Source organism: Syngnathus scovelli, chromosome 11 (assembly GCF_024217435.2).
Source record: "Syngnathus scovelli strain Florida chromosome 11, RoL_Ssco_1.2, whole genome shotgun sequence".
In the NCBI taxonomy this organism is placed as follows: domain Eukaryota; kingdom Metazoa; phylum Chordata; class Actinopteri; order Syngnathiformes; family Syngnathidae; genus Syngnathus; species Syngnathus scovelli.
This window is the reverse complement of record NC_090857.1, coordinates 9102870-9117605: the sequence shown is the minus strand read 5'-3', so window position 1 is coordinate 9117605 and position 14736 is coordinate 9102870. Positions and strand designations below refer to the sequence as shown.

Genomic DNA, 14736 nt, shown 5'->3' with positions numbered 1-14736 from the left:
AAGTTCTGCTATTAATGAGTGTGGCTTACAAAAAAGCTAACGCTCCATGGTCTGCTTTGACATTCCTCACCTTTACATTATTAATCATGGTAACCCAAGCCAAGGGCCACACACTATTTTTTCTCGAAGGGCTGTTTACATTTTAGGAGTCACTCTTTCCTGTTTAGATCACCTTGGAGACCTTGGGACTAAAGGAATCATGTGATCATCTCACTGTCACCCAGTTCCAACTGCTCTTTTGTGTTACTTTTCAAAACATGGTGATTAATATTGTATGAGAAAAGTAACAATAGCGTGAAAGTGAAATAATAACAGTGAGCTAACTAATAGTGACTAATAACAGCTTACAATTTCAACTTAGATGAATTAATATTAGTGTATATAGGCATAAGAATCTTTTATATATATTACCTATTATGTTACATTCTCCTCTTGATCCAAACAATGTCATAATAAAACATTTTCAGCATCTGGAATAGTGACACTTAGACTGCAATACCGCTTGATATACACTAGGTGGGAGTAAAACGCCGTATGTTGGTTGGAAACGCTGCAAGGACGCAAGTCAAGTTCATCAGCTGCTTACTTTCCCCAATGGAAACATTACTCATCTTATTTTCACTTCTTCCGAGTGTGGTGAGAGGAAATGGGAGCAAAGCTCTAAGCATGACAACTAAACTAGTGGGTGTAGCCCGCGGGTCTTCCTGCCCTCATGTCGGTAGAGGGGCGGGAGCGTTGGCATTACTTCCCCCCTTTCTGTCGTCACGTCAGGGTTGTAATTCTACAGACGGTGATCGCGTGTCCCCCAACCCACACGCTCGACCACCGCGGCTATTACAACATTCCTGGATTAATCCACGTCCTATCGGGTGCTGGAAGAGCACATAATTAATCGGAGATGGTAACAGATGACATGGAGATGAACGGGGACGCGGACCCGAACGGCGAGACAGAGGTAAGGCGGTACCGTTAGACCGGACCGAACCCCTCCTATTATAGGCTACTTGTGATGGGCTAAGCCGCTATAGAGATAAACCAGTCGGGCTCCGCAGAGGGTGAAAGCAAATAATAACAGCCAGATTTTTCTCACCATTCACTACTTATTTAAACCAATACAAGCGTTTACATTTGACGACTGGGATAAAAACTAAGGAGTTCGCTTGAGCGTCTGACAGCATTCAAGATGATGTTGCGGGGGTGGGGATAAATCTGTTTAATGTGAAGAAATGGGCCTTTAATGGTTTTATCTACTGTATACTGCAAGGACTGTGTGTATATAGTAAACTAATACTTCTTTATAATAGAATACAATAGGTCCTACTCTTATTCTTATATGCCACGTACTCGTGCGTTTAAACGGGCCGAATAAATTAGTTGAGTTAAAGTGTGAAATTAAAATATTAATGGTAATTAAGGTTAGTCTAACATACAATATTGTTGGGGTAATGGGAAAAAATACAGTGACGGGACAATGACGTCATCACACGACCGACTGGAATGAACCAGATGATCATGCAGTCAACTATTCTTAAAACTAAACATCAGCTGATTAGTCAAATGTGTAGTATCGGTTCTGATGTACTTCTAAAGAACAATCGGGGAATAGAACTTCTCATTTACTTTTATGGGAGCCTTGACCCATCACAACGTCCCAGAATATTTACTGGGCCACAGGAAGAAGGCAGTCCAAGTTCTTGAGAAAGGCTCTCAAGAACACCAACGGAGGGGGGTCGGGGGGGACAACGCCAATAAAGGAGCGAAGCAATTGAAAAGGAAATAGTGTCATGATTGTGGCACTCTGGTCCACAACTTAGCGCGTTGTCAGTCGTAGCACAAGGCAGGCCCTTGTTGAACTGCTGTTGCGTGCTTTGTGCGGATGAAACCTTGACAGTGATCTGGGTTTCCTCTTATGTAAGGTTATGGGCATACAAAACAGGGAAGTCTATGAATGGCCACTTCCTGGTTGGAATGACCTATCCATTCCAATCACACAACTTGTCAAAATGGGCCTGATACCATTTTTAATTTGCTTTTGTAGTTTGTTTGGTGTTTGGCTCATTCCCGCTGTCTCTGGGTAGAGGCCACTTAGTATTAAATGAACCCACTAAAGTCTAAAAAAAGGATCCGCCTTTATGACCTTTGCAATGAAAGCAGAACCATGGCCATGTAGGTCATGAAAATGTTCCAAGTTTTGGTTTCAGCTAAGTACTAAGTAAGCATTTTGACTTCCATAAGGGGTTTCCCCTTCTAAGAAAATATATACCACATTGGGATAAACATGGTTATGCAATGTCAGAATCTACTGTTTGATTATTCTTAGTCAGATTTCTTCTTGCTTTGGGGCTGTTTTTTCCTCAGCTAGAACTGGGCCCTCTGTTAAAGGCATTTTAAATAGTGGCAACTGTGTGCTGACTTCCATTTAACATTATAACACAGCCACATCTTTGTTATGAGAGGGTGTGCTCACTTGTGCAACTAGATTATCTCGGTTGTTGGTGGTGTTTTTTTTTTTTTAGATATACAGGATATAGGTCACATTATTAGTGGAAATTCTTATTTTATATCACAAAACCGATTAGAAGGTAGGGGTCTGTAGACTTTTTACATCTACTGAAGAATGTTGAAGCAAAATGGGTCATTTTGACCCATAAATACTGGAGGGGACAAACAACTGTCAACCTCAGCACAATGCGAGGACCACATGATATTACACGCACCGAAGAGACAAAACAATTCAGCATGTTCTCAACAAGTGGGAATACTTGAGGAATGACCAAAAAAGTATCTATTAGCTTGATTCAATTACCTACAATAGTACTTGACGGGAGGAGACACTTAAAACATTTTCATTCATTCAGTTTGCCGTAGTACCCCTGCACAATTTTTATTTTGAAATGACAAATGTACTGTAGAAAAAGAGGCATTTCTCATTTTAGAGAGCAACAGAAGGAAAGCATTTGGTTCACACTGTAGGGAACTAATAAAAAGGTTTCTAATACCGAAAGTCATCATTTGTGCCAAGAAACACACATGCTGAAGGCTCTTTGGAAATTCCATCGTGCAAAAAAAAATAATCCCCAAATCCCCGATAAGGAAATGAAAGTAAAGTATTTCTTAGTCAAGGTTTTAAGTGAAACACTGTGTTGGATGTCATTCATTTCATCTTAATGGCACCATTCAAAGCTGATTTGACAATGGGCACAGTCTCTAAAGGTCAAACGATTCAAGTTAATCAAATAACAAATCATCCACAACATCAATCTGAAAACTTAAAATAATAACTCAAAGCACACCAGCCTTGTAATTGTAAGACGTCACTGTTTTAGTTCCTCACGTTTTTTGTATTCCAGATTCCACTCGGTGACCACACGATGAGGCCGAGGAGACCCATGAACATGAACCATTATGCCAACAAGAAGAGCGTGGCGCAGAGCATGCTGGATGTGGCCCTGCTGATGGCCAACGCCTCGCAGCTGAAGGCCGTGCTGGAGCAAGGCCCATCCTTCTCCTTTTACACACCGCTCATTATTCTCATCAGCGTCTCCCTTACCCTGCAAATCTTAGTGGGGATAATGCTCATTTTCATCGGTAGGATTATCATCGTTTTGTCGTACATGTTACTTTCACTACACTAACCCGAACGTTACTCAATGGGGCCCCTCAGCGCCGTGTTGCCGAGCCTGTCAACTTGTGTCCTTATCTTATCCGAACAGTGCATGCATGCTATTGTGAAAAGCTGCTAAATTTAGAGAGCCTCCACAGAAACAACTGCCTGTCAATCATTTGAGAACGCTAATAAATAAGGCAGGGTCATCACGAATTAAAAAAAAAAAAAAGTTTTAAGTAGCATCAGCGTGGTCCTAGTATTTAAAAAAAAATGTCAAGCTAATAATTAATCTGAAGGCAATAAATGTTAACGTCCTCCATACCACTGCTTATTTGGTTCTCTGCTGCTCTCTAGTGGAAAAAGATAATAACCCCACAATTCATATCTTTTGCAGTTAAATGGAACCTGAACGATGAACGCATGCACTACAGGTTGAACATCATGGAGAACACGGCCACAGCCTTTGTGTTTGTCATCGTCGTGGTTAACGTTTTCATCACAGCCTTCGGCGTCCAGCGGCCCAACGATAACCACAAGCTGTGACCACCTTCATCTGAATGCCCTGTGGATTTACTCGAAATGCATTTACACTCATGGACAGCTTATTTACTCTGTCTACAAACTGTGGGGCAAATGCATACAAAGATGCGTATGTCCTAGAATTTGACCTCGCAGGCTCGAGGAGAGCAAATGTACGCCCGCCGAGGATCAAATGACTCAGTCAGGTGAACACGATCCACGTTACAATGACTGTGTTACTTTTCTAACTGTGGTCAGTATTGAGTTTAGCTGTTTTCACATAAATGTATGGTTGTTTTTTTAAATATCATGCTCAGGTAGCTGTGACTTAGCAACTGCCTTATTGCAAAAACATCTTTTTAGCAATACTAAGTTTTGATGCCATCATACTGTACAACCGATACTTCCTTCCCAAAGGTTTGCCTTACTGCCCATCTCAACTAAAGAACCAAACAAGTGTCACACTTGACATGACTTAAAAGCTTTATTATTGAAAGTATAATTTTCCATTTACATCAACAATGAGACAAAGCTACTTATTTTATTGTATACTTTATGTGCTATGCAACCACTACTGTGTATTTAAGAGAAATAATCTGCATATTTTAGTTATATACATTAAGGGTCTGTTCAATTATTTGTGTTTTTATAGCATTTTCTAAAGACTAAAGTCTCTTTTGGATTTTACTAATACACACTGTGACCACTATTTTAAATTAAAGGTATGATCAAAACAAACAAATGGTACAGTTTTGTTTATTGTCAGATTGTACATAGTTCAGAGGACCAAAGTGGCACTTTGTTTAATTGAAGGCATCTTAACATGACAAAAATAAGAAAATGGAAGCAGGCACACAAAAGTTAGGATATCAGCTAACATCACTCAGACTAAAAATATGAACACACAACTGCACAGAAATATAGAAAAATAAGAAACACAAGGTTATACATATTTGCACGATAGTTTTACAAACCACCATACCGTAGCTACTGTTATGTCCGCAAGCCCTTTTTCGTTTTACTTTACAACAGCCTGAGATGTACTACCTCAACAATATTACCTGTTTGATTGGGGAGTAAATCTAGTCATTACAAGGCACTATTTTTCATTCTTTCTTTTTTTTTTTTTTTTAAACTGTCAAAAGGCACTCAAGTGTAAAAATGTCCAATTAATGTCAGAAATAAAGTCTATCAATATTTTGAAAGGTGATTTATGACATTAAAAATATTTCTTAAGGGAAACTGTGTGGACTATTTTTATTATTACTATTTTTTTTTAGGCAGGTCGCTAAATATTAAGAGGTGGTACAGAAATGTACAACATATTCAAGCTTGAGTTCATTTCAATTAGAGCTTACAACCTTGTTGAATTCTTAACTACTAAAATAAAGATTAATAGCATGAAATTCTATTGTAGATATTTAAAAAAAAACTTGGTCAGAGATGCCACGAAGTAGGTGGCAGTGCCTTAACCATATATGTGTTGCAGGCCACAAGGGCCATTTCCATCCTTGTCAAGGGGAGTGCTAACCTTCTCTCCTTTCATACAACACATCAACAATAGGAAATAATATGGCCTCTTATAGTGATAACCACGCAGTCCCTTTACACTCACGGTTACAACATAACCAAATTCACTGCTTATACGATGTTACGACAAAGGAATTTTGTCTTTATTGTGTAGTTCTTATTATTTTGAGGCGTTTGTGGTTTTTATTTGGGCATTGCTTTGCTTTTCTAATTTTTACACTGGGACCCATAAGGCACCGCGCATCAACGTTGGACGTGATTGGCTAGGGCAGTCACGTGAGTACGCATTGTGAAACAGTATGTCAATTGAAATCCAAACAACGAATGCAATTGATAATGCGTTATTTCATCCGATTACATGATCGAGCATATACAAAAATAACCGTATACATCTTCGCGAGTCGATTTTTACCCTCTCTGAACACTATTGTTCTTGTACTCTATCCTTACACCACACGAGGGCGACAACGACCAGCTTGTTTATGTTTGCACAGCACAATGCATTTTTTTTGACTGACGTCAAAAATAATTTCATCCAACAACCAGTGCATGGCAAATACTCTGAAATACAAAGATAACAGATCTAGTTATCATTATATAGCAGGGCTTTCCATTACAAAAAACAACACTGAATATTGTATTCATAATCTTTGAAAATGTAACACATCCCTGTTAATTTGAATAATTCCTCTATTTCGAATTAAATAGCTAGTAAGCAAGTATAAGCAAGGTGCCAGTTGTAGGCCCAAATGTTCCCCATCATTTCTATTTTGGACCCCAAAAGTAATAAATAAACATGTGTTCATCTTATTTTGAAAGGCAAAGTATGGTGCTGTGCTTTGGTTCAAATGAAGATTCGCTGAAGCCCATGCCCACTGAGACTCAGTTGTTCCTTACTTCATGAGGCTTTCTTCTGTGTACCAAACAAGGATCTCGCGAGCTTTTCTTTTCAAACCCAAAGCCGCCATCCCAAGGGCCCCGCTTCCTCCAGTCACTTTGGCTTCTACAGAACAAGGACAGCCTCTGTGGTCACACTTGACCCCACATAATCAACTTGGGGGTCATTTTTAAACTGAATGAATGCTCCTGAGATTATATGCATGCCATACTGAAAATAGATCCTTACCACCAAAGTAATAGACTAATGCCATTCCAACTGCAACACTGAAGCAGCCTAAAAAGAAGAGGGGACCTAGAAAAACGTAGTTTTGAATGCCATTGCTGAACCCATACAGTGATTTAATTGAGAATGGTGTCCATTGGATTGTATTTCTCTTACTTTTGTCGTTCATGACATGTCTCTCTTTGTAGGCACTTGGATATGTGAGGGGATCAAAAGAATCTGGAGAGAAATTTCGAGGATGTAAATTGTAGGAATACAGTGAAATTTATGTATTATAATGTTAAAATGTTGCCTGTAAATAACAAATGATTCACGATAGTGACAAATTGTGATCAACTTTGACTTTGTTGGTTCAACTGAATTCATGTTATATTTTCCATTAACTTGCTAAACAAGGAATTGGACCTACGTGACAAGAGAAATATCTGGGGCTAACCTCGGAGGCGGAGCCGTGTTGGCAAGCTGTAATAGACGTCCTCAACATGCAGGTGAAGAGCCCTGTAAAATTCCCTGCAGGCTTCCTCTCCTTTTGCCTGCAGGTGCGTCAAGAGCTCGCCTAGGCGGAGGCACGTGGGCACATCCAAGTTGCGAAACTAATGACATAAATGTGAAAGAAGATTGCTATTTTTTTAACTTCTAAACTAATTATCCATCATAGAAATTAATGGTTAATACAGTTATTGTCCATGTGCGGTATTAGTGCCGCTATTTGGTATGTGGTCTCCCTCTTGTGGTGCATGAAAGAATCACCAAATTATAGGGAGAGCCAGATGACATTATAAGGTACTTATGAGTTAATACTACAATAATACTAATAATCCATCACACTTGCTGAAATGCACAGGCAGCACATTTGATCCTTAAAATCCCACAGCAGTGACAGTATTTACATTTCTATCCTTGTGGTTTGACAACAAATACTCAAGTCAAGTTGAGCACTTGATGTGTAATGTGTGCACATGCCACTTGCCTTTGTGGCCTCCTTGTCTGAGAGTACTTGCGGGTAGATTCTGTTGAGCTGCAAGATGATTTTGTCCACAAGCTCTGTGTCCAGTCTCCTCTCTGTTCTGAGGAAGGCGCCATCCTCTGTCAGCTGGTCATGGAAACTGTCTATCCACGCACAGGACAAGAGTTTCATTCAAGGCGATGCCAAAGCCGAGACATTAGCAAAAATACAAATATGTTGCTAAGCACACTTTTTGTTAGATGAACCATGATGTATTAGAGCAGAATTGAAGAGAAACACAATACATTTCCGTCTGAGTCGGCTAGTGACCGCAGGAGCTTTGACATATACGAAAACTAAACTTTTAGGACGCCTCAACAGTATTTATCTCGGAACAGTGGTCATGAACAAGTAAATTGTGCATCGCGCTGCGTTACTGCTCATGATTAGAATGTAAACATTCGCTATTATAGCGAAAAAAGGCACGCTAAAGGGAAAAATTCACATTTTTCCAGTCAACGAAAGGAACGTACCTCCCATGGTCGAGTCCCTTCTGTCCTTTTCGAGACACGCCCCCAGACGTCATAGTTTACGCGACGTCACCGGAAACGGAAGTTAACGTAGCTGTTATTTCGTGATGTCGGAAAAAAATTAAAATACTAAATGAAAAATTAAAGTCTAAGATGATCGTGAATGAATGTATATAATTAATTAATTAAAATAAAATGTTCCAAATGATGTTTTTATTTTTCACTTATTTCAAACGAAATGGACAAAGTAAAGATTGCAAACATATTTCCGGCACTGAATTTAAAAAACAAAAAATGTTTAGTGCAAATAGATGACAAGATCAGCAACATGGATTGCTTGAACAATAGTTTATCAATAATTTTATTTTTAGTCTTCACATTTGAAATTCTAAATATAAAGAAACAACTCTTCAAAACCATGGGAGTTAGAGCATTTTATTTGTTTACCAGTCAAACTAACAGTTTTGCAGTCATGATGACTTTTTGCGAGTGTTTTACCACAAGTCTTTGTGAAATTGTTTTGACTATCCACCTCTGTTCAACACAACTGAACAATAACTGTTATAATGTTATAATGAAATACAACTCAAGTAGGAGAAAGTGACAAACACCGTGTAATATGATTTTCACTTGGTATGACCAAGGATAGGAGTTATCCATTCATGGAAATTGCACTTACAACCATCACATGAAATGGCACTGGAGGCAAACTTTTTAAAGAAAAGTTTTTTGTGTTTTTTTTTTAATCTTATACAGTACAACACAGACGCATGACATTTTTTGTAAATAAAATTCATGAATATGCATTATTATTATCTGACTTTAACTTAGACAGCTTTAAATAAACGTTTGCATTTAATACTCTTCCTTACTGATGACAAGCATAATTTGCTCTGCCATGGTTACAGAGATCATTTACTCTTAATTCTGTAGTTGATCATTATGCTGGAAACTATTATTGTCCTTCCTGTTATCTAACAGAAATTGTCATTTGATGAATTTTTTTTCATGATTTCAAGCAATAGGTTGAAAATTAAGGTTTTCCACAAGGTGAACTCTTGCTATAAAATAAATACAAATAAACAACAAAAGCCAGTGAGGAACTTGGAAATGATGATTAACCTGGCAGATAAAAAAAATGCACTTTCTGTAAAAATATTTCACAATATTAGAAAAGTGGGGTGGATAAAATATTTTGAAAGGAAGTGGCAACAAGTAAAATGCAAAGTGCTCAGTCAGGGTAACACACACACACACACACACATAGGCAGTAAATTTGATCATCAATAATGGTGCTCTTCCATTGACTCGTGTGTTGTCGTCCATTCTTGGAAACCTGAAGGACTACAGAGACTGCTGATGTGGTGTGTAACAGTTTACAAAACCTTTTGGCACTATAGAACAAGGCCCTTGCTGGGTATGCATAATTTGGAATGCAATGAGAGGGACGACATTAGGAGCACAGATTTCTGGAAACTGCACACTCATCGGACGCCTCAAGGACACTTGACTTGAGAGATTTACTGTGGATGAAAAGATGACAACGGAGTCAGTCTCGTAAAAATATCATCAAAATTGCAGCTGACTTTCAAAACAGGACGGTTGTTTTTTGGACGTACAAAAACGGGCTGTTTGGAGCCAGCCTGACTTGCCGGGACTTACGCGAGTACTGGACGGGGCTCCCTTGCCCTTAGTCTTGCTCTTTCCCACCGCCAAAGTGGCAGTGTTGCGGCGCGCCTGCTCGTGGTCAAACTCCAGGTCCTCCAGACGCTGGGTGAGGGCCAGTTTCTGCTGGATGGCCATTCGCAACAGAGAGTTCAACGTCTTCTTCTCGTCCTCGGCCGCCGCCAGTTGCCTCTGCATTTCGTCGAGCTGGGTCACATAATCGTCGCACCTGGCAGGTAAGAGTCGAAAATGAGAAATGAGTTCAAGGAAGAAAGGATGTAATAAATCCCATCGACACTAGAGGGTGCTATTTAGCCGTTGCAGAACTACCAAATGCTCTAATGTACTTTCCAGACAGAAGGACAAGATTACATCAGACGGGTTCCCACAATGCTTTGTTCCTCATCCACATTCATGTAAGAACAGACTATTGTTCTGCTCAAATGAATGTTACAAATGTGATTATTTTTCCAAGAAAGATATAAATAACAAAAATGAGATACCTTGAAGCAAACATGGCTCTGAGGGAGGAGAAGGTGGCGGCGTCTTCTTTTAAAGCCTTGAGTTCATTGCGGAGCTTCAACATTGTTTCGGTCACAATGGCCTTTTCGCTGTCGTATTTGCTCTTCAAGTTAGCCAGTGCGACCTCAGCCGTCTGTATAGAAAAATTGGGATTATTTTTCCCCCCAAAAAATTTTTGTGTTCCCAATATTGCATCTACAACAGTGAGCTCAAATAGATTAAATGAGGTCCTCTGACCTGTTTGTTGGCTTTGAGCACAGCTCTGAGCGTGGCGATCTGTTCTCTCTTGGTGCTGAGCAGAGACTTTAATTTGAGGATCTCCTCCATGCAAGCCTCTTTGTCCTTATCCACCACCGCGCTCAGCTCAAGGTTGGCCAGTCTCTGGCGGGACAACTCAGTGGTCCGGTCCACCGCTTGCTGCAGGTGGCGGATCTGGTCTCGGATGATGGCGACCAGGTTGTACACGTTCATGGGCTCCGGGCGATGCTCTGGGACCGAAACGACGGCGCTGTCTGCGGAGTCCTCCTTTTTAGCGTCGGTTTCGGGAATGAGACCGTTAGTGAGAAGTACAGAAGAGGGGTGTGCCTTTGCTTCTTGTCCTCGCCTCACCATTGCTTTGCCCTCTTTGTAGTAGTCCAACATAACACGGTTGGGGGTCTCATTGTTGCACATGCAAACGTGATGGTAAAGATTAGCCAGCTCCTCGCTGAACACTATGAGCTCATCCTGGGCCACGTTGAGACTGCTGAGTGATTCCCCCGCGGTCTGGCTAACCAGACGGAGCTCCTTCTCCAGACGGGCCATCTCAGTTTTATCCGCTTGGCTAATCTTCTCCAGGGACGCTAACCTTGTTCTGAGCTCATGGAGGTCACTCTCCAGACGCGCCCGCTCATCTTGGTACTGGGTTCGACAATTCTCGTACTGTGCCCTAAGTGTCTTTAGCTCCTGCCTCAACTCGCCGGCTTCAGAAACAGCCACGGTGTATTTACACTTGAGGATCTCCGGCCCGTTGATGTCCAGCTCGTAGTAGTCTCCGTCTTCGTGGCTGTCACGATCTTTTTCCCCGTCGAGGGCGGATTGACGCTCCTTGCTGGCCTGAAGCTTCCTCATGGCGCTAAGGTTCTCAGTGAGTCTGTTGACTGTTTCCTTTTGCTCGGATACGGTTCCGTAGGCCTGTTCAAGCTGCTTCTGGTTCTCCTGCAGAGTGTTGATGAGGGCCATTTTCTCCCTTTCCACCTAAGACACAAATCCGTGCAGTTACAGTCATGTAACATTTAGACATTTCTCATCAAATATTTTTTGCAACTGAAATCCGTATTTGAAAATAATCAGCAAATTTGGCTGCAGTTTCCTTTTAACAGTTTTATGGCTTTGCTACCTGTCCAAGCTGTTGTTTCAGTTTCTGAATCTCAGAGATGTTGAGCTCGCTCAGCAGGTCGTCCACCAGGCTCGGCGCAGGCTTGAAGGCGTCTCCTCTCTGGCCTGCCGAAGAATCGTCGTCTTTATTACCTTCGCCCGCCTTGATCAAGCCGTTCTCAAAGCCTCGTATCAAGTCGTCGTTGTCCAGATCGGAGATTGCGGAGGGTTCGTCGTGCAGTTTCAGGTTGTCGAAGGAGATATTGAAGGAGCCGTTGTAAACGGAGCCGCCGATGGTCACGTAGTGTGAGAGCTCCTTGCGTAAAGTGGCCTTCTGCTCACGTTCCGTTTTAATCGTCTCTAAGGCCTCGGTTAGCTGGCGCTCGGCAATCTCCCTCAGCTTCATGGCATCTTCCAGCTGGCTGTTCAGGCACTGGGAGTCCTCCTCCAGACGGCGGATCTCGTACTTGAGGCCTTCAAATTCCACCTGAACGGGGATTAAGATATACACTGTCAAGTATTGTGTTGAAACTCAAAACAAAAAGCAGAAGGTCAAGCGACTGTTAGTAGGATTTGCTGCCTTTTTGCTACGGATGAGGCAAGTTTTTTTTATATTCGCAACCACACCTGGTTCTGTCGTAGCGCAGACACTTGTTTCTGCAGAGAGATGTTCTCCTCTTCCAATTCACTGCAGTCCTGCAGCAGGCGGGCCTCCCGCACCTTATACTCTCGGATGTCATCCCGCAGCTGACTGCGCTGCAGCTCCACCTGGTCAGAGGTCTACTCCGTGGTGCAGAAATAAGAAAAAAATATGTCTGTCACACAAAAATGAACAGACATCATAGAGCATTTTGTTCTATGATCTTATTCACCTCTCTCATTTCCAAAGCGATGTGTGACAGGCGCTCATTCTCAGCTTGCACACTGGCAATTGAGACTTTGGCCTGGCGAAGCTCATTCTGCAGCTCCAAAATTTTCTGCTGGTACTGCGCCTCCTTACTGGCCGACTCCAAGATCAACGATTCCTCCCTGCTCTCTCCGTCTGCTGCTACTTTCCTGTGGGCTGAGTGCGCTTGGCCGAAGGCCTGAAGACAGAAAAGACAGATAAACATAGCAATAAACATGGATTGAATATCAGATAAGAAGCCACAATTTCAAGTCATTCATGCTCAGGAAAGAGAATTTTCTCATAAATATGAATCTGCTGCTATCAAACCAACACAATGAAACTTCTCCTTTTTTTTTGTTGTTGATCAAAATCTATTGACGCATTTGTGTGGCTCCAGCCCTGACGACATTCTCACTCAAGAAGGAAGTAGGTCATCATCATGAGACCGTCCTGAGTCAACTGACTGTGATTTACGCCACAAAAGATTGCATACAGATGACCATTACCTACCATTGACCAATTATTGTGAATAGGTCTCACATTCAAAAAAATGTTGGTGGGTGACAACATGTAACAGAAACGACTGCATCCCCAGCAAAGGGAAGTGGCTGGGGGTAGGGAGGTACAATATCTGTGCTCACGCAGGATGTGGTCGTTGTACAAATGTATTGGAGGAATTTGTCTGTCTTCAAATTGGGCCGTTGTCTTTCAGCATGCTGGGAAAGTCACTGTATTTCAAATTTGCTTGATAGAAGAACACGGCGTAGCATACCGAAGCGAACAAGTCCAGACGCGACAAGACAAGTCTCTTTTTTATAATAAAGTTATTATTCCAACACGCTGCTTACAAACATGCAACGTAAGCATGTCGAAATAATAATCACAGGATAGTTTGTACACCAGCACATTCTAATGAGATTCAATAAGCAATAATAAAATAATGCTGAATGAATTGACAGAGGCAGCATGATGGTTAGTATGTCTGGTTCAAAGTTTTGAGGTTTAATATTAGCTCGAGACTATTTGGAATATACTACAAAATGTGCTATCCGGTGGATCTGTAGTTTGGATGTAGATGCAAAATATTTGGAACAGTTCTCAGTGAGATGCAGTGTAGTTACACCACTGTATTACACAATTAAAATACACGACCACATGCATTATGATTTTTCAAAAAAGGATCTTTTATCAAGCCGAGCCACTCTATTTCATCTCAAGAGACCGTGCAAGTGTATCCGTGTGTAACAGATGGAAAACCTCAATAATTCACGACAAACGCAGGTTTTTCTTAGCTCGCTTTTACGTAACACTCAAACCAAAAACTGAATGTCTTAAGTTTTGTCTTCAAATGTTTCAAGGGTGATCTTAAAGTACCTCTCTAAGCTGATCCAGCTCCTGTCGGACCGCCTCATGCTCGGTCTCTAACTCATCGAATCGCTGCTTGAGCTGCTGTTTCTCCTCCAGGACCGCCAGTCCATATTCCGCCGCCTGGATCTTTTCCTGTGTTGTTTCACGCAGCTCCCGAGAAAGGCGTTCCACCTCGACTTGAAGCCACTGCGGCCCGGCCTCGTTCACCAGTACCGCTTCAGGATATTCCTGGTCCGCCATGGAAATGTTGGCGAACCGCAACCTCCCAGCTGTAACGGGACCCAGCCCTGGCTAGCCGGAGCAGAGAAGAAAAGCGAGCAGGACTTCAAATCACTGCACGCTCCCTTTAAAGCGCATTGTTGGAATTTAGCCTCCGTCTGCTTTATTCGCTCCGTTAAACATGCTGAAGGGTCACGCTAATCGACACCTGTTCCATTTGCGGTGACTTTTCGTGGGTTGCTCTATTCTTACAGTTGACAGACGAAACTTGAGTTGAAGATAATCGAGGAGAGGGAAAAAAATACCCGTGCATGACATTCAAATCAGTGGAGAGGGAAATGTAGTTTGTTTCACATGACTTTGTACGCTTCATTGGGAAAATGGACTTCACGTACCATAATGCATTGCGCGGCAATGACGGAGGACGTCGTATATGTGCTGAATTAAATTCGACACTGCCAT

General features: G+C 41.6%; 3 protein-coding genes and 1 non-coding gene across 4 annotated transcripts; 1 reads left to right on the top strand and 3 right to left on the bottom strand.

Annotated features, from left to right (window-relative positions):
* The first annotated feature begins 712 nt into the window (after positions 1 to 712).
* Positions 713 to 5399, top strand: ninj1 (ninjurin 1). The gene is made up of 3 exons (XM_049733389.2): positions 713 to 955; positions 3351 to 3588; positions 4002 to 5399. The coding sequence occupies exons 1-3, from the start codon at positions 899 to 901 to the stop codon at positions 4148 to 4150; spliced, it is 444 nt and encodes a 147-aa protein (XP_049589346.1). The 5' UTR covers positions 713 to 898; the 3' UTR covers positions 4151 to 5399.
* card19 (caspase recruitment domain family, member 19) lies at positions 4867 to 8324 on the bottom strand. The gene is made up of 6 exons (XM_049733396.1): positions 8259 to 8324; positions 7750 to 7889; positions 7216 to 7372; positions 6936 to 6998; positions 6783 to 6848; positions 4867 to 6659 (listed from the first exon to the last, which is right to left on the bottom strand). The coding sequence occupies exons 1-6, from the start codon at positions 8263 to 8265 to the stop codon at positions 6550 to 6552; spliced, it is 543 nt and encodes a 180-aa protein (XP_049589353.1). The 5' UTR covers positions 8266 to 8324; the 3' UTR covers positions 4867 to 6549.
* LOC125977940 (U6atac minor spliceosomal RNA) lies at positions 5552 to 5679 on the bottom strand. The gene has a single exon (XR_007484786.1). It is a non-coding gene; the product is annotated as a U6atac minor spliceosomal RNA (small nuclear RNA).
* Positions 8325 to 8674: 350 nt separating the features above from the next.
* bicd2 (bicaudal D homolog 2 (Drosophila)) lies at positions 8675 to 14592 on the bottom strand. Its single transcript, XM_049733239.2, has 8 exons — positions 14062 to 14592; positions 12671 to 12883; positions 12426 to 12578; positions 11821 to 12285; positions 10680 to 11678; positions 10424 to 10575; positions 9918 to 10149; positions 8675 to 9778 (listed from the first exon to the last, which is right to left on the bottom strand). The coding sequence occupies exons 1-8, from the start codon at positions 14293 to 14295 to the stop codon at positions 9776 to 9778; spliced, it is 2451 nt and encodes an 816-aa protein (XP_049589196.1). The 5' UTR covers positions 14296 to 14592; the 3' UTR covers positions 8675 to 9775.
* Between the last annotated feature and the right edge of the window lie 144 nt (positions 14593 to 14736).